The following is a 27,565-nucleotide window of genomic DNA, read 5'->3' as shown; positions in this document are numbered from 1 at the left end:
TTCCTTAAGTAATTATTTCCTCCATGTTCCATACATCCTTCAAAGGGTACCTGTTGTTTAAAATAAACTTTTGTCATGTCCCAGAGGCATGAACTTTTTTGATCAGCTGGGGTCTGTGTTGAGACCCCACTGATTGCTAGAATTAGCATGGTAGCATGATTCACTCCCCATCTCTCTGCAATCTCCACCTGCTTCACACAAAGACCTCATAGACTTATAATGGAGCTGCAGGATGGAGATTGCTGCAAGCCAGGGAGTGGTAGGGGTGCTTCAACCCCCCCCCCCCCCAAACACACACACACACACAACCACTGCACCTTAATGGGCCCGCTCTTAGGCCAACTTGCTCAGGCCTCTCTACCCTCAGCAACTTCTTCACAAGTTAGGTCTCATAAAAGGACCAGGTTTATTCACTGCACCACAGTGTGCCTCTTCTGCCTTGTTAGTCAATCAGCCCTACCTCTGGTTGTTCAGTTGAAGAACTCCTCTTCTCCTAGAGAGGCAGAGTCTGATGGCAGAATCTTACATTCTAATTTAGACTTGGACCCTGAACAGACCTCCAAGTTAGGGTGGGTTCACACTACGTTTTAAAGATACGGTCACCGAATGCGGCCTGTATCTCATTCATTTGAATGAGCCGACCGGAGTCAGATAGTGACTCCGGTCGGCTCAGTTTTGCCCCGTATCCGATTTTGTGTCCGGAACTAAAACCGCAGCATACCATGGTTTTAGGTCCGGTCACAAAATGAGCTGGGCAAAAATGAGCCAATCGGAGTCACTATCTGACTCCGGTCGGCTCATTCAAATGAATGAGATACGGGCCAGGTCCGGCTGGGATACGGTTTCACTGTTTTCACTCCCTGGATCCTGTGACCGTATCTTTAAAAAGTGTGGACCCACCCTTAATCAGACCCTATTCAATTTAGTGGTCCAAAGATTTCTTCCAGCCTAGAGACATTTTCCTTTTGCAGCACTAAGCAGTTGCCTTAGCTTTTTCCTTTTCAGTTTGAAACCTTTATACCAGAAGTAGCCTGGACTGCCATCACTCCACAGCTGCCTGGGACTCCCGCATTCGGGCAATGTATAAGCACTGGGCCGGGGGATCTGCAAAAGTTGTCCCTCAGCAATGCTGTACTACTACTCACATCATGGAACAGAGTCTGTTCCATGATGTGAGTAGTAATACTTGAATGCTGAGGGATGTCTTCTGCAGCGAGTAGCAATAACTTCTTATGTGAGTAGTACTGCAGTGCTGAGGGATGGCTCCTGCACATCCCCCGGCCCCTACACAGTCTGAGTCCCATGGGCTGTGGAGTGAAGCAGCCCCATAGTGTAATATAGCAATCATTTGATTGCTAATGCTGTTCAGTGCTATGCATAAGCATAGCACTGATCAGTATTATAGGCAATCTTCTTCTCATGTCTGACATCGAGCAGACCAGAGAAGAAGATCGCCGATAATACTCATCAGTGAAGTCCCCGGGATGACGGCCGGAGCAGGTGAGGGGACCTCCGACGGCCATGTTGGATGATCAAATCATTCAAATGCCCGCATTGCTGCAGATGGGGTTGATAGCGGACATCAGCAGGATCACTGATATCCGCCATTACTATCAGGTCCCTGGCTGCTGATGGCAGCCGGTACCTGCCGTGCATGATACGAGCACTATGTACAGGACGTAAATGTACATCCTGTTGCATTAATTACCAGCGCATCAGGACATACGTTTACGTCCATTGTCCTTAAGGGGTTAGTATGTGCAATGTAGTAGTAGGTTCTACCATTTTATTCACTTTTATACAATTCCCCAGCAGCATTGCTGGAGGCAGGTAGATGTGAAATTTTTTATATCCCACACCATGGCCATAATAGGAAAAATAAACCCTCCTGCTGGAGTTCTCCTTTAAGGAATTGGTCCTATTTAAGGTCATATCCTTTTTTGTAGGAGATACAAGCCAGACACTGTCTGTTGTTCAGTCATATTACCATTAATCCTGTATACTGGGGGGTGGGCATGGGGGATTAGATGCTTGAACAGTGGTCTCTTTCCTGGAATTATTTGATCTCAGCTGTCTTGAAGTATCCACATAACATTGTTAGTACCAGCAGTAAACCTATTTAATTCTACAAGTGCCCAAGAGCCATGCAGTTTGTGTGAAAGTATGTCTTCATTGATGTTTTACATTTTACTTCATGTGTGCTTGTCACTGACCCCAGCTTTTGCTTTAGAATGGAAATGAGAAAGAAAGATCTGATGACCCATCCACTTCTGGTGAGGTCCGTGCTGGAAGGTGGAAAGTTCCTACTTACCAAGACTATCTTGATCTCTTCCGCAATCTTATGAACTGTGATCAGATAAAGGTACAACTCTCATGGAATAGCTTTAACCATAAGGGGTTAAATTGGGGGGAAATCTATTGTATTATTAGCATGATCAGATTTACTCATTTTGTAATCCTCTAGGAATCCATATTTTCTGATGAAGTTTTCCCAGCGTTAAACTCACCACTACAGTCTCTGAGTAGACTGTTGTATGATGAACTCATTAAATCTGTGCTCAAAATTATTGAGAAATTGGACCTTTCATTGCAAAAGCAAGAATCTGCGCAAGAGGTGAGTATTACCTTTTTAATTACTCTAGCCTTTCACCTATGATTGATTACTGGTTGAAAATCATTGAAGGAGAATTTCATACCAATCTAAATAATTTTTTTCCCATTCTGTGGCTTACACACTGGAAACGTATTCCACAGTGCTTTACTCGGTGTGTTATTACTTTCTTCAATCCTGGTTCAGTTTACAGAGTTGCTTCACAGCAACTCTAAGGTGAACCCCCACACTTTCACCTTACTACATCTATCCTGGGAATAGTGAAACCCACATCTGTCAGACATTACTCTCCTATCTTTTGGGGGGAATAAAAGTATACTGTTGACATAGGCCAAAAATGTGATGTGAATGGGGCTTTCATGTGGTGTTGGTGTTGCGATGTCATGGCTGATGAAAGTTCTGCTAGTGAGCCAAAACATGATGCACATGGATTAATAAAGTATTGTTGTATTCACCCACTTTTGTAGGTGGCGTTCCGTACATTGGTGATTTGGCCTATATGTCTATGCATTGCATCTTCCTGGTATACTGATAAATCAGCTGGCATTTTGTTTTATTGCAGTACTGTTAGGTTCGCATATAGTCCACAGCAGTGTCTTGCTTCTATCTGTCTCAGGGTCTGAAAGTGTAATGCAGCGCTCACCATTTTACAGGACTTGTTTAGGAGATTGCAGCTCTCTGTTTAGATATCTACTGGAACAACACTGATTCTGGAAGTTAACCAGCTTAGTTTTCCTGATTACAGCTCTATAAAAGGGGAAGAACAGGTGTCTTTATCAATACATGAATGGGCCAGTATCAACAATAAAAGCCAAAGTTAACCCCTTCCCGACCCATGACATACATGTATGTCATGGGTCGGCTCCCATTCTATAACGTGGGGCCACGGCGTGGCCCCTCGTCATAGCGTGTCGGGCCCGGCACCAAACAATGGCCGGGACCGTGGCTAATAGCGCGCGGCAGTGATCGAGGTGCCGCGCGCTATTAACCCTTTAGACGCGGCGTTCAAAATTGAATGCCGTGTCTAAAGTGAAAGTAAACTAATGCCGGTTAGCCTCCATACTGTCCGATCGCCGAATGACTGCTCAGTGCCTGAGATCCAGGCATGAGCAGTCAAGCGGCAGAATCATTGATCACTGGTTTCCTATGAGAAACCAGTGATCAATGTAAAAGATCAGTGTGTGCAGTGTTATAGGTCCCTATGGGAGCTATAACATTGCAAAAAAAAGTGAATAAAGATCATTTAACCCCTTCCCTAATAAAAGTTTGAATCACCCCCCTTTTCCTATTTAAAAAAAAAAAAAACTGTGTAAATAAAAATAAACATATGTGGTATCTTCGCGTGCGGAAATGTCCGAATTATAAAAATATGTCATTAATTAAACTGTACAGTCAATGGCGTACGCGCAAAAAAATTCCAAAGTCCAAAAAAGCGTATTTTTGGTCACTTTTTATATCATGAAAAAAGGAATAAAAAGCGATCAAAAAGTCCGATCATTACAAAAATGGTACCGCTAAAAACTTCAGATCATGACGCAAAAAATTAGCCCTCAAACATTTCCATACGCAGAAAAATAAAAAAGTTATAGGGGTCAGAAGATGACAATTTTAAACGTATACATTTTCCTGCATGAAGTTCAGATTTTTTCCAGAAGTACAATAAAAACAAACCTATATAAGTAGGGTATCATTTTAACCGTATGGACCTACAGAATAAAGAGAGAGTGTCATTTTTACAGAAAATTTTACTGCATAGAAACGGAAGCCCCCAAAAGTTACAAAATTGTGTTTTTTCTTCAATTTTGTTGCACAATGAATTTTTTTTCCATTTCTCTGTAGATTTTTGGGTAAAATGACTGATGTCATTACAAAGTAGAATTGGTGGTGCAAAAAATAAGCCATCATATGGATTTTTAGGTGCAAAATTGAAAGAGTTATGGTTTTTTAAAGGTAAGGAGGAAAAAACGAAAGTGCAAAAATGGAAAAACCCTGGGTCATGAAGGGGTTAATTTGAAATAGCCGCACATTGCTCTTAACTTTTTGGGATTTTTTTCCTCACTAAGAATCCAGCCTTAGACCCAAGGTTGCCATACCTGTCATAAAGGCCGGCACAGGGACAAACATATGTAAAGTCATATAACACCATTTAGTTGTCCTAAAATCTTTACAACACATGCTATAAATAGTTTAGGCCAAGCACAAGCTCTGCTTAACCCCACCAGGACCAAAGGCGTACAGGTATGCCCTCGCATCCTGGGACTTAAGGACCAAGGGCGTACCTGTACGCCCTCAGCATTTCAGTTCACCGCCGCTAACCGGGTGGTGAACGGAACGGGATGCCTGTTTGCTATCAGACAGTCAATTCAGACAGTCCAAGACAGCCCCGACCCCCTTGAACCCCACCTATCACTGCTATTGATTGGTCAGAAGCGACTGACCAATAGCAGATCGGGGGAGGGTGGGGTGGTGATATAAAGTTTGTAAAGTTGTCTGAGGTCTGGGCATGCTGGGATTTGTAGTTTTGCAACCTCTGGAGTGCCACAGTCTGGAGATCACTGTGCAGTGGTCTCTAAACTGTGATGCTCCAAATCTTGCATAACTACAACTCCCAGCATGCACGAACAGCAAACAGCTGCCTTGGCAAGCTGGGAGTTGTAGTTGCGTGCCTCCAGCTGTTGCTTAACAACAACTCCCAACATGCCCTTCAACGATACATGCTGGGGGTTGTAGTTTTAGCTATCAGACCTAACTCAAGGTCTTCCCACCAGTGTGCCTCCAGCTGTTGAAAAACTACAACTCCCAACATGCACGGTCTGTCAGTGCATGCTGGGAGTTGTAGTTTTGCAACAGCTGAAAGTTGCCCTCCCCACACTCGTTCAATGTTAATGTATAGGGTACAATCACACGGGCGGGTTTACAATGAGTTTCCTGCTTCAAGTTTGAGCTGCAGCAAATTTTCCGCCGCAGCTCAAACTCCCAGAGGAAAACTCACCTAAACCCCCACCAGTGCGAATGTATCCTAAAAACTGTAAACTACACTACCATAGAATAATGGATAAAACACTACATATACACACCCTTACACTGCCCCCTCCCCCTCAATAAAAACGTATCGTAGGGGAGTGTTTTCGAAACGGAGCCTCCAGCTGTTGCGAAACAACTCCCAGCATTGCCAGACAGCCACTGACTGTCCAGGCATTCTGGGAGTTTAGCAACAGCTGTAGGCACCCTGTTTGGGAATCACTGGTGTAGAATATTTTTAGTAGCAGAGGCAATTGTAACGCTTGCATCTGGGTCCGTCCCTATGCAAATCCCTAATTTAGGCCTCTCATATTTCAAGGAAACAGTTTAGGGCCACATATGGGGTATTTCCGTATCCGGGAGCAATTGTGTTACAAATTATTTTTTTCTCTCCTTTTACCCTGTATGAAAAGGAAAAGTTAGGGTCTACACCAGCCTGTTAGTGTAAAAAAAAATAAACATTTTACACTAACATGCTGGTGTTGCCCCATACTTTTCATTTTCACAAGAGGTAAAAGGAAAAAAAGACCCCCAAATTTGTAACGCAATTTCTCTTAAGTACGGAAATGCCGGCTGACTAATCTGGATGCCTACTGTGGGGGTGTCCCTAATGGCACCCACTCCGCCCCTACTCTGGTCGGTGAGAGCGGGTGCCAGGAGTGTGTAAAGTGGGGGCCCCCGGAGCGGAGACAGCGGTGGCAGTGGCAGGAGGATCCGGGGTGTGTGCAGCAGCAGGAGGTAAGGCTGGCACAAAAGGGCATGCTGGGAGTTGTTGTTATGCAACAGCAGAAGGCACAACTACAACTCCCAGCATGCCCTTTGGTAGTTTGTGCATGCTGGGGTTTGTAGTCATGCAACAGCTGGAGGCCCATTTTTTCTATGGAAAAACTGTGCTTCCAGCAATTGCATGACTATAAACCCCAGCATGCACAAACTACCAAAGGGCATGCTGGGAGTTGCAGTAGTGTGCCTCCAGCTGTTGCATAACTACAAGTCCCAGCATGCACAGATAGCCAAAGAGCATCCTGGGAGTTGTAGTCAACAGCTGGAGGTTTGCCGCCCCCCCCCGGGCGGGGGTTTACAGTGAGTTTCTTGCTGCAAGTTTGAGATGCAGCAAATTTTCCACTGCAGCTCAAACTCCCAGCGGGAAACTCGCTGTAAACCCCTGCCCATGTAAATGTACCCATGGGGCTTTGTAAACGCACATGGCCCCCGCCTTCCATTCCAAACAAATTCTCTCTCCAAAAGCCCAATGGCGCTCCTCTTCTGAGCATTGTAGTTCGCCCGCAGAGCACTTTACGTCCACATATGGGGTATTTCCATACTCAAAAGTAATGGGGTTGAATTTTTTTTTTTGGGGGGTGGGGGGGTACTTTTTCTCCTATTATCCCTTGTGAAAATGAAAATTTGGGGTATCACCAGCATTTTAGTGAAACATATAGAATTTTTCATTTTCACGTCCAACTTTAGCAGAAATTTGTCAAACATCTGTGGGGTATTAAGGCTCTCTATTGCACTTGATACGTTCCTTGAGGGGTGTAGTTTCCAAAATAGATGCCATATATTATTATAATTTTTTTTTCTTCTGTTCTGGCACCATAGAGGCTTCCAAAATGCGACATGCCCCCAAAAACCATCTCAGCAAATGTGACTTCTTTCCTTTCTGAGCATTGTAGTGCGCCTGCAATGCACTCGACGTTCACACATGGGGTATTTCCATACTCAGAAGAGATGGGGTTACAAATTTTAGTGGCCATTTCTCCTATTACCCCTTGTAAAAATGTAAAATTTTGGGGAAAAAATGCATTTTATAAAAAAAATAAATCTAACAATAATTTACATATCCAACTTTAACGAAAAGTCGTCAAACACCTGTGGGGTGTTAAGGCTCACTGGACCCCTTGTTACGTTCATTGAGGGGTGTAGTTTCCAAAATAGAATAGCATGTTTGTTTTTTTTTATTTGCTGGCACCATAGGGACTTCCTAAATGTGACATGTCCCCCCAAAAACCATTTAAAAAAAACTCGCTCTTCAAAATCCCATTGTCGCTCCTTCCCTTCTGAGCCTTGTAGTGCACACGCAGAGCACTTGACATACACATATGAGGTATTTCCTTATTCAAGAGAAATTGGGTTACAAATTTTAGGAAGATTTCTCTCCTTTTACCCCTTGTAAAAATTCAAAAACTGGGTCTACAAGAACATGCGAGTGTAAAAAAATGAAGATTTTTAATTTTCTCCTTCACTTTGCTGCTATTCCTGTGAAACACCTAAAGGGTTAACACACTTTCTGAATGTCATTTTTAATACTTTGAGGGGTGCAGTTTTTATAATGAGGTCATTTGTGGGGTATTTCTAATAGGTTTCGACCGATTATCGATTTGGCCAATATTATCGGCTGATATTCACGATTTTTGGAGTTATCGGTATCGGCAATTACCTAATCTGAAGGCCCTTCAAATCCACTTCAAAACTGAACTGGTCCCTAAATAATTCCGATTTTGAAAATGTTGTCAAAAATTGTAAAATTGCTGCTGAACTTTGAAGCCCTCTGATGTCTTCCAAAAGTAAAAACATGTCAACGTTATGATGCAAACATAAAGTAGACATAATGTATATGTGAATCAATATGTAATTTATTTGGTATGTCTATTTTCCTTATAAGTAGAGAGTTTCAAAGGTAAAAAAAAGCTACATTTTAAAAATTTTCAAAAAATGTTGGAATTTTTCCACCAAGAAAAGATACAAGTATTGAAATTTTTTTACCACTGACATGAAGTAGAATATGTCACCAAAAAACAATCTCTGAATGAGAATAAAAAATAAAAGCATCCCAGAGTTATCAATGCTTAAATTGACAGTGGTCAGATGTGCAAAAAAAGGCTCTGGTCCTTAAAGTGAAAATGGGCTGTGTCTTTAAGGGGTTAAGGCTCATTGTATCCCATGTTCCTTGAGGAGTGTAGTTTTCCAAATAGTATGCCATTTGTTTTTTTCCTGTTCTATCACCATGGGGGCTTCCTAAATTCGACATGCCCCCCAAAAACCATTTCAGCAAAATTCGTTCTCCAAAATCCTATTGTCGCTCCTTCTCTTCTGATCCCTGTAGTGCACTTGCAGAGCACTTTACATCCACATATGAGGTGTTTCCTTACTCAAGAGTAATTAGGTTACAAATTTTGGTGGACATTTTCTTCTTTTACCCCTTGTAAAAATGAAAAAAATTTATAAAAATAAACTGGGTCCACAAGAACATGTTAGTGTAAAAAAATTGAGATTTAGAATTTTCTCCTCTGCTTTGCTGCTATTCCTGTGAAATGCCTAAAGGGTAAACAAACTTTCTGAATGTCATTTTGAATACTTTGAGGGGTGCAGTTTCTTAATGGGGTCCATTATGGGGTATTTCTAACATAAAGAACCTCAAATTCACTTCAAAACTAAACTGGTCCCTGAAAAATTCTGATTTTGAAATTTTCTTCAAAAATTTGAAAATTGTTACTAATCTTTGAAGCCATCTATCTTCAAAAAGTAAAAACATGTCAACGTTATGATGTGAACATAAAGTAGACATATTGTATATGTGAATCAATATATAATTTATTTGGTATGTCTATTTTCTTTATAAGCAGAGAGCTTCTAAGTTACAGAAATGCTAAATTGTCAAACTTTTCATTAAATTTTGGACCAAGAAATTATGCAAGTATCGACAAATATTTACCACTAACATAAAGTAGAATATGTCACGAAAAAACAGTCCCGGAATAAAATTTATAAGTTAAAGCATCCCAGAGTTATTAATGCTTAAAGTAACAGTGGTCATATATAAAAAAAAAAATGCCCTGGTCCTTGAAGTGAAAATGGGCTTGGTCCTTAAGGGGTTAAAAGAGAAAGCTTGACAGAATGTTTCTACTGTTTTTCCTCTCAAATAAATAAATAAATAAATAAAAAAACACTATATCTTCATAATGACTGATCATAACAATTGCTATTGTATTTTTTTTGGCTGATCTGTGATTCTTTTATTTTTTTTCAATGTAAAAATTTGTAAAAACTGAAACATTTATGGTTATAATTGCATTGTAATCATAATTTTATTGCATATATTTTAGGTTAATGAGGATCGATTGAGCTATTTACTAATTGCAACTTCAGACCCAGCTGCTAACCTTTACCCTACCAAGCCAAAAGATTTTACTGCATTTGTTAATCTTGTCGACTTCTGCAGGTAAATGTTTATAAATTTACTTTAGAAAGTAATAAATTTCTTCAAACTCTCTGTAGTTGCAACTGAAAACGCCCTTATGCCCTGGGCCTGTTTTCAACGTCAGAAATATTGATCTATACATATATTTTATAGTTCCCAGTACTTTATATAAATTATATGATTCTTTAAATATGCATAATATGTATGTTAAAGTGTAACTGTCATTTATAAAAACCTTTGACATGTCACAGTAACATGTCAAAAGTTTTGATTGGTCAGGCTTATAGAGCTGAGTCCCACATTGGTCAGCAGAACGGGTAGAAAGTTTTTCTAAATGACAGGTACAGTTAAGAGGACCTGTGACATGCCCAAGCATTATGGGGGAGATTTATCAAAACCTGTCCAGAGAAAAAGTTGCTGAGTTGCCCATTGCAACCAATCAGATTGCTTCTTTCATTTTTGAAAAGGCCTCTGAAAAATGAAAGAAGCGATCTGATTGGTTGCTATGGGCAACTCAGCAACTTTTCCTCTGGACATGTTTTGATAAATCTCCCCCTATGACTTTTTGATACCCCATGAAAGCTGAGGGTCTGAGTCTAGAAGTTTTCTTTTTTTCTGAATTGTCCCCACTCCCCAATTCCCGAGCTATAATTTATTTTTATTTTTTACCTACTCTGTCAGTTAATCTGTCAGACATTTCATGGAGTATTCAAAAGTTAAAGGGGGACATTTATCATTGTTTGCCTTGGTAAGCGAGCTCTGTAGGCATTTTTTTTTGCATTGGGTTTGCTTATGCATGACATATTTATCATACTATCACAAGGGGTTGATAAATTTGGCTCACATTACCAATAAAATCACTTTTGAATACCATTTTCTTAGCGCACACAAGCAAAAAAAAAGCATGTGTGTTTATGAAATTTTTTTAAACCATTTTTTCCCCCTAAATGTACTAACCCAGGTTTTGTTTTGTTTTTCTTTTCATTTCAGATCCATCTATCCTGTTGGCTGCTGCAGATTTGGTGGACTACGATGACCAGCCTTTTTTGTTTAATATTAACAACATTTTGTGTTGTTGAGTGTTTTTTTTTAACTAAAAGTTATTTTTAATGTGTTTTTTTTTTTTTTTAACTTTACAGGCTTAGTAGTGGTAGCCATCTTATAGACTGAGTCCATTACTAAGCCAGGGCTTAGCTTTAGCCCCAAAAACAGCTAGCACTAACCCCTGATTATTACCCCGGTACCCAGCGTCACAGTGGTGTTGGGAAGAGCCGGTAACATCAGGCCCGGAGCAACAAATATGGCTCTCCTGCGCCTAGGCGGTAACAGGCTGGGGAGGGCCAGTAACAATGGTCCTCGCCCACCCTGATAACTTTGGACTGTTGCTGTTTGTTTGGTATCTGGCTGAGAATACAAAATACAGGGAACCCTATGCGTTTTTCTTTTACTATTTAATTATTTATGAAAAAAAATAAACGCCTAGGGTACCCCATATTTTCATTCTCAGACGAATACCAACTAAGCAGCAACAGCCTGACGTTACCAGGGTGGGCGAGGACCATTGTTACTGGCCCTCCCTAGCCTATGTAATTCCAGCCTGTTACTGCCTAGGCCCAGGAGTGCCATATTTTAGCTCCGAGCCTGTTGATAGCGGCTCTTGCCGGCACCCCTGTGGTGGTGTGTATTGGGGTATTAATCGGGGGTTAGCACTAGTTGTGTTTGGTGCTAACGCTAAGCCCTGGCTTAGTAATGTATTCTGTCTAAAAGACCGCTTCCACTATGAAGCCTGTAAAGTAAATAATAATAATAAAAAAACATGTTTAAAAAAACTTTTATTCCAAAAACACTCCCTCACAAGCCCTCTTTAACCATTTTATCAACTTTAAACAAAATAAAAATAAAAAATCACTGGTCATCGTCGTAATCCACAGGATAGAGGGATCTGAAATGAGAATGAAAAAAAAAAGGAAAATATGTTAGTACATTTATTGTAACCCACCCGCACATTTCCCGCCCGCTTTGCATGGCTACAACTCCCAGCATGCCCTTACAGTAAGGACATGCAGCTAGTTGTAGTCATGCGGCGCGGGCAGGTGACAAGCTTGTCATCTGCCCACCCATCTAACACCCCCCCCCCCTCCCCCGGACATGCTGGGAGTTGTAGTAGTGTTGCGTGGGCTGGAGATGTGCGGGCAGGTGACCCACCTGTACATCTCCTACCTGCATGTCCCGTCATGCCTGTGAAAATGAAAGTAAAAAAAAGTTGCATAAAAAAGTCTCACCTGCGACTTTTTGTGCGACTTTTTGCACAGCTTTGCTCCCCGACCATCCGCCCACATCTACCATCCACTCACTATCTCTTGCAGGACTACAACTCCCAGCATGCCCTTACAGTGAGGACATGCTGGGAGTTGTAGCCCCAACACCTTGCAGCAAGGTGGTAGATGTGAGTGGGTGTCAGGGAGCGGAGCTGTGCAAAAAGTCGCGTACCACTTTTTGAAAATGCTGTCAATAGGCAAGTTTGTAAGCTAGGTCTGACCTTGCTTACACTTCCGACTTTTTGAAGGGGGTTTGCTTACAAGCAACTTTCGCAATGATAAATCCAGGACCACTGCAATGTAAAAACTGAAAATTGCTTAGGTAGGGCAGATTGGTATTTTTTGCTTACCACAAAAGTTGCACAAAAAATTGCTTAGGTGCACGTGCGACTTTTTGTGCGTCTTTTGTAAGCAAAAAAAGCTGCTTAAATCCCTTGATAAATCTCCCTCATAATGTTTGGGGAGGCAAAAGAGCCCCTTTAACCCCTACAGGACCCATGACGTACCGGTACGTCGTGAGTCCTCTCCGGTTCTATAACACGGGGCCGGGACCCGTGGCTAATAGAGCTCGGCTATTAACCCTTTAGACACGGCTTTCAAAGTTGAACGCCGCATCTAAAGTTAAAGTAAATCGTTGCCGGTTAGCTCAGGGGGCTGTTCAGGATGTCCGCGGCGAAATCGTGGCATCCCGAACAGCTGTGACACAGCTCCCTTGCCTTGCCTCCTGGTGTCCGATGGCCGAATGACTGCTCAGTGCCTGAGATACAGGCATGAGCAGTCAAGCGGCAGAATCATCGATCAGTGGTTTCCTATGAGAAACCACTGATCAATGGAAAAGATCAGTGTGTGCAGTTTTATAGCCCCCTGTGGGAGCTATAACATTACAAAAAAAGTGAAAAAAAGAAAAAACGTGAATAATGATCATTTAACCCCTTCCCTAATAAAAGTTTGAATCGCCCCCCTTTTCCCAGAAAAAAAAAAAAAAAAAGTGTACTTAAAAATAAACATGTGGTATCGTCGCGTGCGGAAATGTCAGAATTATAAAAATATATTGTTAATTAAACCGCACGGTCAATGGCGTACGTGCAAAAAATGTCAATAAGTCCTATGAATACAAAAATGGTACACCTGAAAACTTCAGATCATGGCGCAAAAAATGAGCCCTCATACCGCCCCATAGACAGAAAAATACAAAAGTTATATGGGTCAGAAGATGACAATTTTAAACGTATAAATTTTCCTGCATGTAGTTATGATTTTTTTCCAGAATTGCGACAAAATCAAACCTATACAGGATAAGTAGGGTATCATTTTATTCGTATGGACCTACAGAATAAAGAGAAGGTGTCATTTTTACCGAAAAATGGACTGTGTAGAAAAGGAAGTCCCCAAAAGTTGCAAAATGTGTTTTTTTTTTTTTTCAATTTGGTCTCTCAATTATATATATTTTTTTTCCGTTTTGCCGTAGATTTTTGGGTAGAATGACTGATGTCATTACAAAGTAGAATTTTTGTCGCAAAAAATAAGCCATCATATGGATTTTTAGGTGCAAAATTGAAAGAGTTATGAAAAACCCCGGGTCCTTAAGAGGTTAATTATTTTGATTTAGCGGTGCCAGCAGGCAAGTGCCGGCATGTCCTAGCAAATTTTTATACTTTGCAAAAAGGCAATTGACCAAACAAATTGAGGTCTGCTATTCAACTCAACTAGATTTTGTCTGTGTGTGTGTATTCTGTAATAACTTGAAAGGGCCTTGATAGATTTCTCTCAAATTGAATGTAATAACATATTAGGGGTGAATACATAACCCAATAAATTTGGCTGAAATCGGTCAAGCAGAAGGGGTTTACTACATACATTCTAGATCAGGGGTCTCAAACTGGTGGCCCTCCAGATGTTGCAAAACTTCAACTCCCAGCATACCTGGACATGCCTAGACAGCAATTTGCTGCAGCTAATGGCTGTCGGGAATGCTGGGAGTTGAAGTTTTGCAACATCCGGAAGGCCACCAGTTTGAGACCTCTGTAATCTAGATAGTATTGGTAAGCTTATGTGCTGCTGTGTTGGATTGATCTATTGCTGTTAATAGTGACTTTACATTGGTTTGATTCCCAGTAAGCTAAGAGACAGTTGTTAGTTAGAGAAGAGAGCAATGTCTTAAATAAAAAAGCAATCCCATGCAAAAGAAAAAAAATATATATATTTTGAACGGTCATCCTCTTCACCCATACTAAACCCAGTACACTAGGTTATAGTGTGGGTGAACAGGAGACGGATGCGGGGTCAGTGAGTAAAATACGTACCTTTTTAGTCCGGAGCTGTGTCCCTCCGAATGTCCACTTCTATCTTCGGTGAATTATGCACTGTAGGCGGGCCTGCCAGGTGAATTTGAAAATTCATGGTCACTGGTCATGTCAGTGTTTGCGCCTACTGAGCGCTCACGTGACCAGCTATCATGGATATTCAAATTCACCCTGCTGGCCTGCCTCAAGTGCGCGATTCACCAAAGATAGAAGTTGACCTTTGGAGGGACATTGGTGGTATTACAACTCTGCTCCATTCACTTCAACTGAACTGCATAACCATACCCAACATGCTGACAAATTTGGTGCTTTTATTTTTATTATATATATATATATATATATATTTTTTTTTAAGAAATCAGCATTGTATTACTAGTACTCCACCCCAAAGGATAGGGGATAAGATGTCAGATCGCCGCGGTCCCGCTGCTGGGGAGCGATGGGATCCCCGCTACGGCACCGCGCAATCATTACAGCACAGAGCGAGTTCGCTCTGCACGTAATGACGGGCAATACAGGGGCCGGAGCATCATGACGTCACGGCTCCGCCCCTCGTGACGTCACGGCCCACCCCTTTCAATACACGTCTATGGGAGGGGGCATGGCGGTCGCCACGCCCCTTCCCATAGACTTGCATTAAGGGGACAGACCGTGATGTCACGAGGGGCGGAGTCATGACGTCACGCTGCTCCGTCCCCCGTATCGCCCGTCATTACGCACAGAGCGAACTCGCTCTGTGCTGTAATGATAGCGGGGTGCCGCAGCAGCGATCCCGGGGCTCCCCAGCAGAAACTGAATAAAGAGAGGGTGTAATTTTTGTCGAAAATCTCCAACCCGAAGCCCCCAAAATGTATTAAATGGCGTTTTTTATTTGTTTATTTATTTTTACTAAATGATTGATGTCATTACAAAGTACAATTGGTGACAAAAAACAAGCCCTTAAGGCTAGGATTCCACTTGTTTTTTTTTCTGGCAGTTTTTGGAAAACTGCCACTGCAGTTTTTGAGCCAAAGTCAGAAGTGGATCCATAAGGGAGGAGAAGTGTAAGTCCTTCCTTTATATGTCCTATTCCTTTTGAATACACTTCTGGCTTTGGCTCAAAAACTGCAGTGGCAGTTTTCCAAAAACTGCCAGAAAAAAAACCAAGTGGAAACCTAGCCTTATATGGGTCTGTAGGTGCAAAATTTAAAGCGGTATGATTTTTAAAAGGGGAGGAGGAAACAAAAGATGAAAGTGCTAAAACGAAAATTGGCCTGGTCCTAAACGTCAAAATGGGCTTCATCCTTAAATGGGCACTCTCATTAAAACTAATTTTTTGCTATTGCACTCCTTATGGTAAATAAAGTTTTCTATGTTTAATTTGAGTTTAAGTAAGCCGACACTAGGTGTCTCCCTACTTGTTCAGAGCACATTTCACCCTATCTCTTGCACAGACTTTGGACTCCTGCTGGCCTGGCAGAAGTCCAAAATCAGGAAATGCATTCTGGAGTGCCGAGGAGGGTGTATGCAGCCTTAGCTAATCATAGCTAATCTCACACACTGAACTGCTCTGGGCTGTGTGTAGCAGAGTGGGGGAGGAAGTTCTCCCTTTATGGCTTCAGATGATGTCACACCTGCTGGGTAACACCCCTTCCCAGTCTGTGAATCTGACTGAGACTGTGCAGAAAATACAGAGCAATATCATGGTAGAGGCTTATCCAGGTCAGTGGTCCCCAGGAGCAGCTCCAATACATTAAAGACAGGGGTAACCTCCAGGGAACCAAATTGTGCAAAGACCGCATTTCGCAACTGAAGATACCGGAAGTGGGCATCCTGAGGGACATTAACCTCTTAAGGACATAGGACGTACCTGTACGCCCTACGCCCGGTGTTTAAAACGTGGTCACGGCGTGACCCCGCATCACACCGGGTCGGTCCCGGCTGCTAGTCATAGCCGGGACTCTGGGCTTAACAGCTCACGGCATCGATTGTTGTGCCGTGCGCTGTTAACCCTTCAGACGCGGCGATCAAAGTTGACCGCCGCGTCTGAAAGTGAAAGTAAACGCTTCCCGGCAGCTCAGTCAGGCTGATCGGGACATCGTGATAAAATCGAGATGTCCCGATCAGCTAGGACGCAAGCGGAGGTCTCCTTACCTGTCTCTGCGGCGTCCGAGCTACAGGCTTGAGCAATCGCTATGGCTTTGCAGGGATCAGCATAAGAGGTCAGTGTGAGCAGTGCTATAGGTCCCTATGGGAGCTATAGCACTGCAAAAAAAAAAAGTGAAAAAAACAAACAAAACCTGAATAAAGATCACTTAACTCCTTCCCTAATAAAAGTTTGAATCGCCCCCCTTTTCCCATTAACAGAAAAACAAAAAACTGTGTAAATAAAAATAAACATATGTGGTATCGCAGCGTGCGGAATTGTCCGAATTATGAAAATATGTCATTAATTAAATTGCACGGTTAATGGCGTACGCGCAAAAAAAGTCCAAAATAGCGTATGTTTGTTCACTTTTTATATCATGAAAAAATGAATAAAAAGCAATCATAAAGTCCGATCAATACAAAAATAACATTGATAAAAACTTCAGAACATGGCACAAAAAATTAGTCCTCATACCGGCCCATACGCAGAAAAATAAAAAAGTCATAGGGGTTAAAAGATGACAATTTTTAACATATAAATTTTCCTGCATGTAGTTATGGGGCCAGTAAGGACAGAGAGGGAACATACCTGTATAATGTATTAGTCAGCCTCTCATAAGAACCCAGGAGAGCCCCCGCCAGAGCTGTGAAGGCATTGGAAAGGTCCTGGTTGATCCACCAGGCCGCGTACACCAGCTGTTTAGGCGCCTAGAGCAGAGCCTGTCCCAGCCTCGGAGGTTTATTATGCCAGTAGAAGGATCTCAGAGCCCGGTTAAGTTTAACAAAAAAAAAACCTTGGGAGTAATGATAGGGGACAGGTGAAAGAGGTAAAGGAACGTTGGAAGAAAGATCATTTAAGTAAGCGTAGTGGTGAGTAGGGGATCAAAATTAAGGGCCATAAACTCAGAATTGTTAGAGGACACTTCCACCCCCAAATATTTAAAGCGGGACACTGCCTGCAATCCATTAGGGAGTACAGAGGGCAAAACCCCCGCACAGGACAAGGATATTATGGATGAATTAGCCCAGTTAACCCGCAGACCCGAGACCTCCCCAAACCTCTCCAACAAACAGAATAAAGCATCTAGGGAGTCACCCACATCAGCCAAGTACACTAAGGTATCCTCTGCATAGAGAGAGATCTTCTGGTTCAGGGAACCCCTAGAGATCCCCTTAATTGAGGTAGAGAAGCGAACTGCAGCTGCCAGGGGCTCTACCGCTAAAGCAAAGAGGGAGATAGGGGGCACCCTTGCCTAGTGACCCTGCCCAACTGGAAGGACCTGGAGATCTCTAAATTAGTGCGTACTCGGGCCCTAGGGTAGTCATACAGCAACTGAACCCATTTCCGAAAAACAGGTCCGAAGCTGAGGATTCGCATCAGGCCCCAAATATAGGGCCACTCAACGGAATCAAAAGCCTTATAGACATCTAGGCTGACCATCTAACCAGGGGATCTGCTCCCCTCCGAGTTTGTTCGCCAGGACCTTCACTAGAATTTTGATATCGTCCCATTTCCCTCCTCAATGTAGATAAGAGTTCGGCAAGGTCGGATCTTTACCAGGCTTAGGTAGTACCACAATCAAAGCCTCTCTCATTGAGTCCGGCAGGGTCCCAGACTCCAAGGCCACTGTATACAGATTAAGTAGAATGGGAATCAATTTCTCCTCATTCAGCCTGTACCAGTCCCTCACCAATCCATCAAGTCCCGGAGTCTTCCCAGAGGGCAAATCTTTAATAACCCTGGACTCCTAGTCAGCTGTCAGCGGGGCCTCCAGACCCGAGGACTGGAGCAAGGTCAACGGGACATGGGGAAGCGCTCTCAGAAAAATTGTGAAGCCACCCAGGATGCATTCTCCACAACCGTGAAGAGGGCCTAGAGCCTAGGGATAAGGTAACAATCAAGGCAGAATGATCTGAGATCCCTCTACTAGTATAGCACACCTCACTGACCGACGGCAGTAGGTCAGCCGAAGCAAAGGAAAGATCGATTAGGGAGAAGGTTCTATGCACTGAGGAGTAGTAGGAGAAGACTGAATCGTCCAGGTATTTCCATCGCCAAAGGTCGGTAACGCCCAAACCCAGACACCAAGAAGGATCTGGGGTCCACAGCACTGGTGCGATCGAGCCGGGGGTCAGGAACCACATTGAAGTCGCCTATAAAAAGAACAGGGTCAGTAGGGAAGGAAGTCAGCCTATCCACAATTGATTCTAAAATTGTCACATGAAAGGGAGGAGGCACGTACAAAGAGACTAGGGTAAAGCAAAAGGAGGACAACTCACAGTGTAAGATCATGTACCTACCGAAGTGGTCACAGGAAACCTGGGAGATTATCAAGGGAAGGGACTTAGAGACATGGACTGAGACTCCTCTAGCAAGAGACGAGTAGGAAGAGTGGTAACCCTTCGCAACCCACGCCCTTTTTAGGGCCAGGACCTTTTGACCCGTGAGGTGTCTCTCCTGGAGACGAACAACAATCGGGGAATGTCTCTTAACAAACAACCAGACAATATGGACAGACAACACGGACAATACACCACCAAACATTAAAGACAGAGAAGAACAGTAAAACAACCCCCACCCCCCCCCCCCCCCCAACAAAAAAAAAAAGTAATCCCTTTCTAACACTGACTAAACCAGTGCAGACCTATACCCCAAACTAGAAATTCGTAGCAGGAGTGCAGGAGCCCTTGCAATCCAACAGACCCCTGACCCACTAACCAGGAAATTCTTAGATGGAAGCTCGAACCTCGTCCAACTTGGCACTAACATCCTACCCCCTAGCAAACTAACTAAGAGAGCAGACAGTCCATCAGGAACTTCAGTCCGGCAGCAGAACCGCTCTAGGCGCGGCCTCCACCCACTGCAGCACCTCCGCAGGTGAGGTGAAGAATTTGGTGGAGCGTCCATCCACCATCCACAGCCGGGCTGGGTACAACATGGCATAGCGATACCCCTTGAAGCGGAGTTTGGCCCTGACTTCCGTAAACTGGGTCCGCTGTTTCCTCAATTCCACAGAGAAGTCCAGGTAGGAGACCCTGCTACCACCAAAGAGCACCTCTCCCTTAATCCTCACTGCTCTCAGGATAGCATCTCTGTCTTTAAAGTGAAGAATCCACGCTAAAAATGGTCGTGGAGGCCCCCCGGGCACAGGAGGTCCGGCAGGGACCCTATGGGGCCTCTCCAAAGAGAAGAAGGGAGAAAAAGTATCTGCAGGTAACCGCTCTCTCAACCAGGACTCCAAGAAAGCCGCAGGATCATTACCCTCCGCCTTTTCTGGAAGGCCCACCAGCCGAACATTGTTACGCCTCTGTCTGTTTTCAAAGTCGTCTGCTTTATCCACCATACCCCGGAACTGCCGCTGCAGATCATATATTTGTTGAGGCATGGGGCGGAGTGTGTCTTTAACTGTAGAAACTCTATTCTCCATCTCCGTAGTGCGTTCTCATAGCTTTTGAGTCTCATGGCGCACAATGACAAATTCCTGTCGAAGCTCGTCCACCTTAGAGATCATAGACGTATGACAGGAGGTTATGGTAGATGGAATTTCGGTAAAGCGCAAGTCCAGGAGAGCCCCATCATACTGCATCTTATCCAGAGAAGGAAGAGGTGAGGGCAAGGCACTGCCCAACGGCTCCTCAGATCTGGAAAACTGATTAAACGTTTTAGCAGCATAGGCCGCCACTTTAGTAGATAAAGGAGTCTGGGTCACAGAGTCCCTCTGGGAGCAACCACTAGCCTCAGAGTGGCCATCATCTGAAGAAGCATAATCATCCAAAGGAGGAAGAAACACCCCAACGCCCGACTTGTTGCGCTTGGATCTGCCCCTGGAGCCTCCCATAGCGGCACACAAGATAGCAAAAAGTTCCACAGTAAAGAATGCAGCAGCTGTATGGGGCCACCCAGTAGTAGCAGAGCCATCACAGTAACAACAGCACAGTCCAGCACAGAGGGGGTTAACAGTAGTATCGGAGCCCTCACAATAACAGCAGCACAGTCCAGCACAGAGGGATTTACCAGTAGTATCGGGGCCCTCACAGCATCAGCATCAACTCTGGAATCACCCCGAACGAGGAGATAAAATGGAGAAAAGGAGGGATGGGTTAGAATCTGGAGGGATAATGTTCGCCTCCGGTCCTTAATTAATTCCGTATTTTCCGTTATCGTAGCTAGGAAAATCTCGATTTTTATTACAATACAGGAGGCTCACATTATGCATGTTCAAAACAGGAAAAAAACGAAACAGCATAATAATAAATAAGCATACAATATTAAAGAACAAGCATAGACTTTGGTCCCGGCAGTTTAACCCTTACAGCCGCGGTCGGAAGCGACCGCGAACTGTAAGGAGTTTTGTCAGGGAGAGGGCTCCCTCTGTCTCTCTGCTGTAGCACCCTGCAACGATCGCGGGGTCCTGCTGGTTACCTGGGCAGCCGGGGGCATTTACAAGGACCAAGGACGACCAGGTCTGCACCGGGCACATCCTGATATGCTGCCTGCTAGTGTAAAACTAGCAGGCAGCATATATCTGCAATGCTTTGGAATAAGAAGTATTCCAAAGCATAAAAAAAGTGTAAAAAATTATAGAAAAAAATAAGTGTAAAAACAATGTGTTCAAAAAAAGTGTAAAAAATAAAAATACCTTTATTAAATAAAGATAATAAAAATAAAAATGCATAATGTGTAGGATCACCCAGCGCAAATCCGTAGCATATTACATGCTGCGAATGCCTGCCAGCACTCACAATAATGAGCTCCCTGCTGCGGCTGGGTAGCTTTGTGTGTCCACTCATAGCGGCGGATTTCCCGCCGGCAGTCCTGAGCGGACATTAAAATTTTTTCACTGACTTTGTAACCGTTCCAGCCACACAAAAAAAGGACTCAAAGTACTCACTTTTGGTCTAGGTGAATACTTTAGGGGGTGTAGTTTCCAAAATGGGGTCACTTGTGGGGGTTCTTTATGGTTCTGGCAGATAAAACCCTTTGCAGGAATGAAGAGTGGCCTATAATCCATTCAGCCTGAAATGATGCCCTGAAAGCCAAATGGCGCTCCTCTCCTGGTTCCTACCACGCAGCCAAGGAACCAAATATGGGATAAGCGGGGGTATTTCCAAACACAGGCTGAGCAGCTAAATAAAATATAGGGTGCATTTCTTTCAATATCAGAAGCGATGTACAAAAAATATGCCCCACAAAGTATGCATTTGTGAAAAATAGCAAATTTTGATTTTTTTTACACTGACTTTGTAATAATTCCTGCCAAACTATGGTGGTAAAATACTCACTGTACCCCCTAGCGAATACCTTTGAGGGGTATCGTTTTTAAAATGGGGGCAGTTCTTATGTTCTACCACCTTCAAATTTCTGCAAACCTTGCATAGCACAATTTCAAAATTTTCTGAATTTCACGTTAAATTGTTAGGCTTCTAACTAATTTTAAATGTCAATAAAAAAAGAAATGCTTTCAAAATAAAGTAGACATCTGAAAGTTTGTTTCATAAACTATTTGGTCAGAGAATATAAATATATGCAACCTATTAGTGTTAAAATACCCCCAAAAAGTTGTTATTATTATTTATTTTTTATTTCATGATTTTTTGTTGTAAAAAAAAAAAAAAAAAAAAAAAAAAAAAACTACAAATGATATCTGCTTACTTTTAATACAGTGCATGCTATAAATTTTGCAGGGTGCCCAAACTTTAGCAGACGCCATTTGTTTTTCTGTTATTTTGAAAGTGTAAATGATGGAAATAAAATCTAACTTTTGTTGACATATTATAAGAATGTCTAATTCATAATTTGATGCCTTTTGGAGATTTTTCCATATTTCTTTGGCTTCTTTATGCACATTAATACAAATTTTTACCTGGGGTGCCCAAACTTTTGATCCCCACTGTATGTACATGAAGGAAAACTTGTGACAGAAAAACAATGTCAGAATTATAGTGATTGGCAAAACATTACCAGAGTTATTCTCTAATAAAGTCAGACATCCCCGATTTGAAAAAACAGGCCTGGTCTGTCAGGGGCATACAGGTTTACTTGTATTGGTCCTTCAGGGGTTAAAGGTAGAGTCAGAAGACAAAGAAAGTATTTAGAAATACTCTGCTCAAAAAAATAAAGGGAACACTAAGATAACACATCCTAGATCTTAATGAATGAACTAATCGCAAGAAATACTTTCGTCTTTGCATAGTTGAATGTGTTGACAATAAAATCACACAAAAATTATCAATGGAAATCAAATATATCAACCCATGGAGGTCTGGCTATGGAGTCACACTCAAAAGCAAAGTGGAAAACCACACTACAGGCTGATCCAACTTTGATGTAATGTCCTTAAAACAAGTCCAAATGAGGCTCAGTAGTGTGTGTGGCCTCCACTTGCCCGTATGACCTCCCTACAACGCCTGGGCATGCTCCTGATGAGGTGGCGGATGGTCTCCTGAGGGATGTCCTCCCAGACCTGGACTAAAGCATCCGCCAACTCCTGGACAGTCTCTGGTGCAACGTGGCATGGCGTTGGTGGAAGGAGCAAGACATGATGTCCCAGATGTGCTCAATCGGATTCAGGTTTGGGGAATGGGCGGGCCAGTCCATGGCATCAATTCCTTCTTCTTGCAGCAGCTGCTGACACACTCCAGCCACATGAGGTCTAGCATTGTCTTCCATTAGGAGGGACCCAGGGCCAACCGCACCAGCATATGGTCTCACAAGTGGTCTAAGGATCTCATCTCGGTACCTAATGGCAGTCGGGCTACCTCTGGCAAGCACATGGGGGGCTGTGCGGCCCCCCCAAAGAAATGCCACCCCACATCATTACTGACCCACCGCCAAACCGGTCATGCTGGAGGATGTTGCAGGCAGCAGAACGTTCTCCACTGCGTCTCCAGTGGTGAATTTGTCAATTTTTGTGTTCTCTGGCAAATGCCAAATGTCCTACACGGTGTTGAGATGTAAGCACAACCCCCACCTATGGATGTCGGGCCCTCATACCACCCTCATGGAATCTGTTTCTGACCGTTTGAGTGGACACATGCACATTTGTGGCCTGTTGGAGGTCATTTTGCAAGGCTCCTGCAGTGCTCCTCCTGCTCCTCCTTGCATAAAGGCAGAGGTAGCGGTCCTGCTGCGGGGTTGTTGTCCTCCTACGGCCTCCTCCACGTCTCCTGATGTACTGGCCTGTCTCCTGATAGCACCTCCATGCTCTGGATACTAGGCTGACAAACACAGCAAACCTTCTTACCACAGCTTGTATTGATGTGCCATCCTGGATGAGCTGCACTACCTGAGCCGCTTGTGTGGGTTGTAGCCTCAGTCTCATGCAACCACTAGAGTGAAAGCATTAAAAACTGACCAAAAAATCAGCCAGGAAGCATAGGAACTGAGATGTGGTATGTGGTCACCACCTGCAGAACCATTCATTTATTGGGGGTGTCTTGCTAATGGTCTATAATTTTCACATGTTGTGTTTTTTTCCATTTGCACAATAGCATGTGGAATTGATTGTCAATCAGTGTTGCTTTCTAAGTGGACAGTGTGATTTCACAGAAGTGTGATTCACTTGGAGTTACATTGTGTTTAAGTGTTCCCTTTATTTTTTTTGAGCAGTGTATCAATACCTGCTAGCCTCATGGATTGTTTGACCCATCCAGCTAATGTGGCAGAGAAAACCAGCAAATGAGGTTTACAATAGGAGATGAGTAATTGAGAAGAAGAATTGCGTAAAGAAACAGTACGTTCAGGGCCGGCCTTAGGTGTTATGGTGCCCTGTGCGAGCTAACCTTGTGGCGCCCCCCCCATAAACGTACACAAAGAGGAAAAAAATCTTTGTGACAAATATTTTTATTTTTTTTATATTTAATCAGTCCCCTGCCCCCTTAATCAGTCCCATGTACCCCTTCACCAGTCCCTGCCCCCTTAATCAGATGCAGTATAGTTCCCCCACATTAGGTGCAGTATAGCTCTCCACATTAGGTTCAGTATAGTTCCCCACATTAGGTTCAGTATAGTTCCCCCATATTAGCTGCAGTATAGTTCCCCCACATTAGGTGCAGTATAGTTCCCCCACATTAGGTGCAGTATAGTTTCCCCACATTAGGTGCAGTATAGTTCCCCCACATTAGGTGCAGTATAGTTCCCCCACATTAGGTGCAGTATAGTTCCTCCACATTAGGTGCAGTATAGTTCCCCCACATTAGGTGCAGTATAGTTCCCCCACATTAGGTGCAGTATAGTTCCCCCACATTAGGTGCAGTATAGTTCCCCCACATTAGGTGCAGTATAGTTCTCCACACTAGGTTGTCAGTATAGTTCCCTCACATTAGGTGCAGTATAGTTCTCCACACTAGGTTGTCAGTATAGTTCCCCCACATTAGGTGCAGTATAGTTCTCCACATTAGGTTGGCAGTATAGTTCCCCACATTAGGTGCAGTATAATTCCCCACATTAGGTGCAGTATAGTTACACACATTAGGTAGAAGCAGGTTCCCCACATTAGTTAGAAGCAGGTTCCCCACATTAGGTAGTAGCAGGTTCCCCACATTAGGTAGTAGCAGGTTCCCCACATTAGGTAGTAGCAGGTTCCCCACATTAGGTAGAAGCAGGTTCCCCACATTAGGTAGTAATAGCAGGTTCCCCCCCGGACTATCACACACACACACATGCACACACACAGACAGACACCCACACATGCACACACACTTAGACACACTTACCTGTCCTGCGCTGCGCTTCTCTCAGACGGCGGCCTGACGAGTGACGTCACTGATGTCCTCCTGTGCGGTACTGCGGAAGGACGTCACATGCGCGACATCCCTCTTCAGACTGGGGCCGGCCAGCCAACCAGAGACGCGGAGGAGGGCGGGGTAAGTGAAACCTCCCTGTGTAATGAAGAAAACTGTGCCCTGAAGCGGAATGTGACCCTCTGCATAGGGACACAGTTGAGGGAGGGTAGTGGGAATGGAATAAGAGGGAGTGGCCTGCAAAGCAGAAAACTGTGCCCCTGTGCGGATGGTCACATTCTGCTACAGGGCACAGTTTTCTTCATTACACCGGCATTTAGCGCTCTGTGTTTCAAAAAGAAAAGACTTCCCTCCATAGTATTCAGCAGCTAATAAGTACTATAAGAATTCAATTTTTTAATAGAAGTAATTTACAAATCTGTTTAACTTTCTGGCACCAGTTGATTTAAAAAATAAAAAAATAAAAATAAAAAGTTTTCCACCGGAGTACCCCTTTAAGATCAACTGGTTGATCAGTAGACAGAGCCTGTTCAGAAATATTGAGAATTTAAGTGAGAGGTCCCAATAAATCTAACAATTTATCCTGTATTCGTTTCATCCGCGCTCCGGGCCCTCTTCAACTAACCATCCCCACCGGACGGTCCCTGCAGCATAGATGGCCCGGACCAGCTCACCCTAACTTCCAAAGGGGGAAGGGGGGGCTGGATGATGACGAAGTCCGCAGTGGTCTTCAACCTGCGGACCTCCAGAGGTTTCAAAACTACAAAACCCAGCATGCCCGGACAGCCCATGGCTGTCAGGGCATGCTGGGAGTTATAGTTTTGCAACATCTGGAGGTCCGCAGGTTGAAGACCACTGACAAGGGATTGACAGGCGGAGAGGTCACTCGACAATCACTGATATATAGATCAATATTAGCTAACTTTAAACTACCAAATCAGGAATGACAATAGCTAAATTTAAACCTTTTATTACAAAAATTCCCTATTACAGAATAATGTACACCAATCCCCATAAAAAACAGTAGATATCAATTATTCCACAAAGTGCAAAAGTAGTGGGGACAATCCCCCGTAATACATGCCTCACCTACCCGACGCGTTTCCCCGTAATACAATAAAGGAACATACGGTTCATCAGGGGTATACAAGCAATTAAAGTAGTCGCTTTAGGACAAGAATGCACATACACATAATAAGTACATATAGAACATATACATAGTAATGCACAGAGAGAGCTCGGCTCTGCTTATTGTCGATGAAAACTGCTGTGATGTGTTCTCAGACCTAAAAAAGGAAACAAAGAAACAAACAGCAAGAAGCAAGCAACAAACAAAACACATAAATATAGCTACATACAAATCACATAGCAAATATACATAACATACAAAGAATAGAGGCAGAGGAAATATAGATCAAAGAATTCAGATAATACTGTGTGTATAATAGACAATAAATGAAATGTGAACCCATAGTCACAACATCCCATGTACAAACTCTAGATACCTTCATTGTTGTTCCAAAATATTCATGAACAAGTATGTCTCTTTAAATAGCCGACCTCACAGATATATAGAGGGTAAACTATACAACATAAGAAAGTAGGAAGGGGAGAGAACTTAGTGATAGATGAAATAATAATAAATCACTGTATCAGATTGTATAGATATACAAATATATATAAGAAGTTGCCTTCCAATTAGAAGCATACCTCAAAACAATATTATATGTTCTCCAGAGATGTCGCTGTTGTAGTATGATTATACATAGATAAGGGTAGAGCTATCCAGCTAAGGGCCAAAACTAGGGAGCAGGACTATCACTGTAAAGTAATAATAAAAATACCATATAATGCCCCACAACCGAATAGCCAGTGAAATAATGTTATGATGAATTAGCACTTACTTAGTTGTACAAAAATGCCCGAAAAGCGAAAGACAATTCAAATACTCTATCACTCCTCCTTGGTTAAAAGTTCCACCATCTAGGTCTTATATCCAGAAGTCAAAGATAATCCTCTACACAAGAAAATATATATGTATATATGATATAAGGGACAATAAATATTGTATCATATACAGGCAGATAGTGAAACTTACTTAACATAGACAGATAGCCGCAAACAGTCCCAAACAGCTGCACTCTAGGGACACTCTCCTCCACAACAGGTCCCACTATTGGTCATCACATAAACGAAAAATCAAAAAAAAAAACAAATAAGAAAAAACCCTTCTACCCTCTAA

General features: G+C 43.1%; 1 protein-coding gene across 3 annotated transcripts in view; it reads left to right on the top strand.

Annotated features, from left to right (window-relative positions):
* Window positions 1-27,565, top strand: part of PRKDC (protein kinase, DNA-activated, catalytic subunit) — a 631,631-nt gene that overhangs the window by 92,322 nt on the left and 511,744 nt on the right. For all 3 annotated transcript variants that reach the window (XM_056521838.1, XM_056521836.1, XM_056521839.1), the window contains exons 15-17: window positions 2,231-2,362; window positions 2,465-2,614; window positions 9,739-9,854. In XM_056521838.1, coding sequence (XP_056377813.1) covers window positions 2,231-2,362; window positions 2,465-2,614; window positions 9,739-9,854 — 398 coding nt within the window. The remainder of the gene's footprint in view (window positions 1-2,230; window positions 2,363-2,464; window positions 2,615-9,738; window positions 9,855-27,565) is intronic.

The sequence above is a fragment of the Hyla sarda genome, chromosome 5, assembly GCF_029499605.1.
Source record: "Hyla sarda isolate aHylSar1 chromosome 5, aHylSar1.hap1, whole genome shotgun sequence".
NCBI classification, from domain to species: Eukaryota; Metazoa; Chordata; class Amphibia; order Anura; family Hylidae; genus Hyla; species Hyla sarda.
Note: the sequence above shows the minus strand (reverse complement) of the source record. Positions and strands in the feature narration are given on the sequence as shown.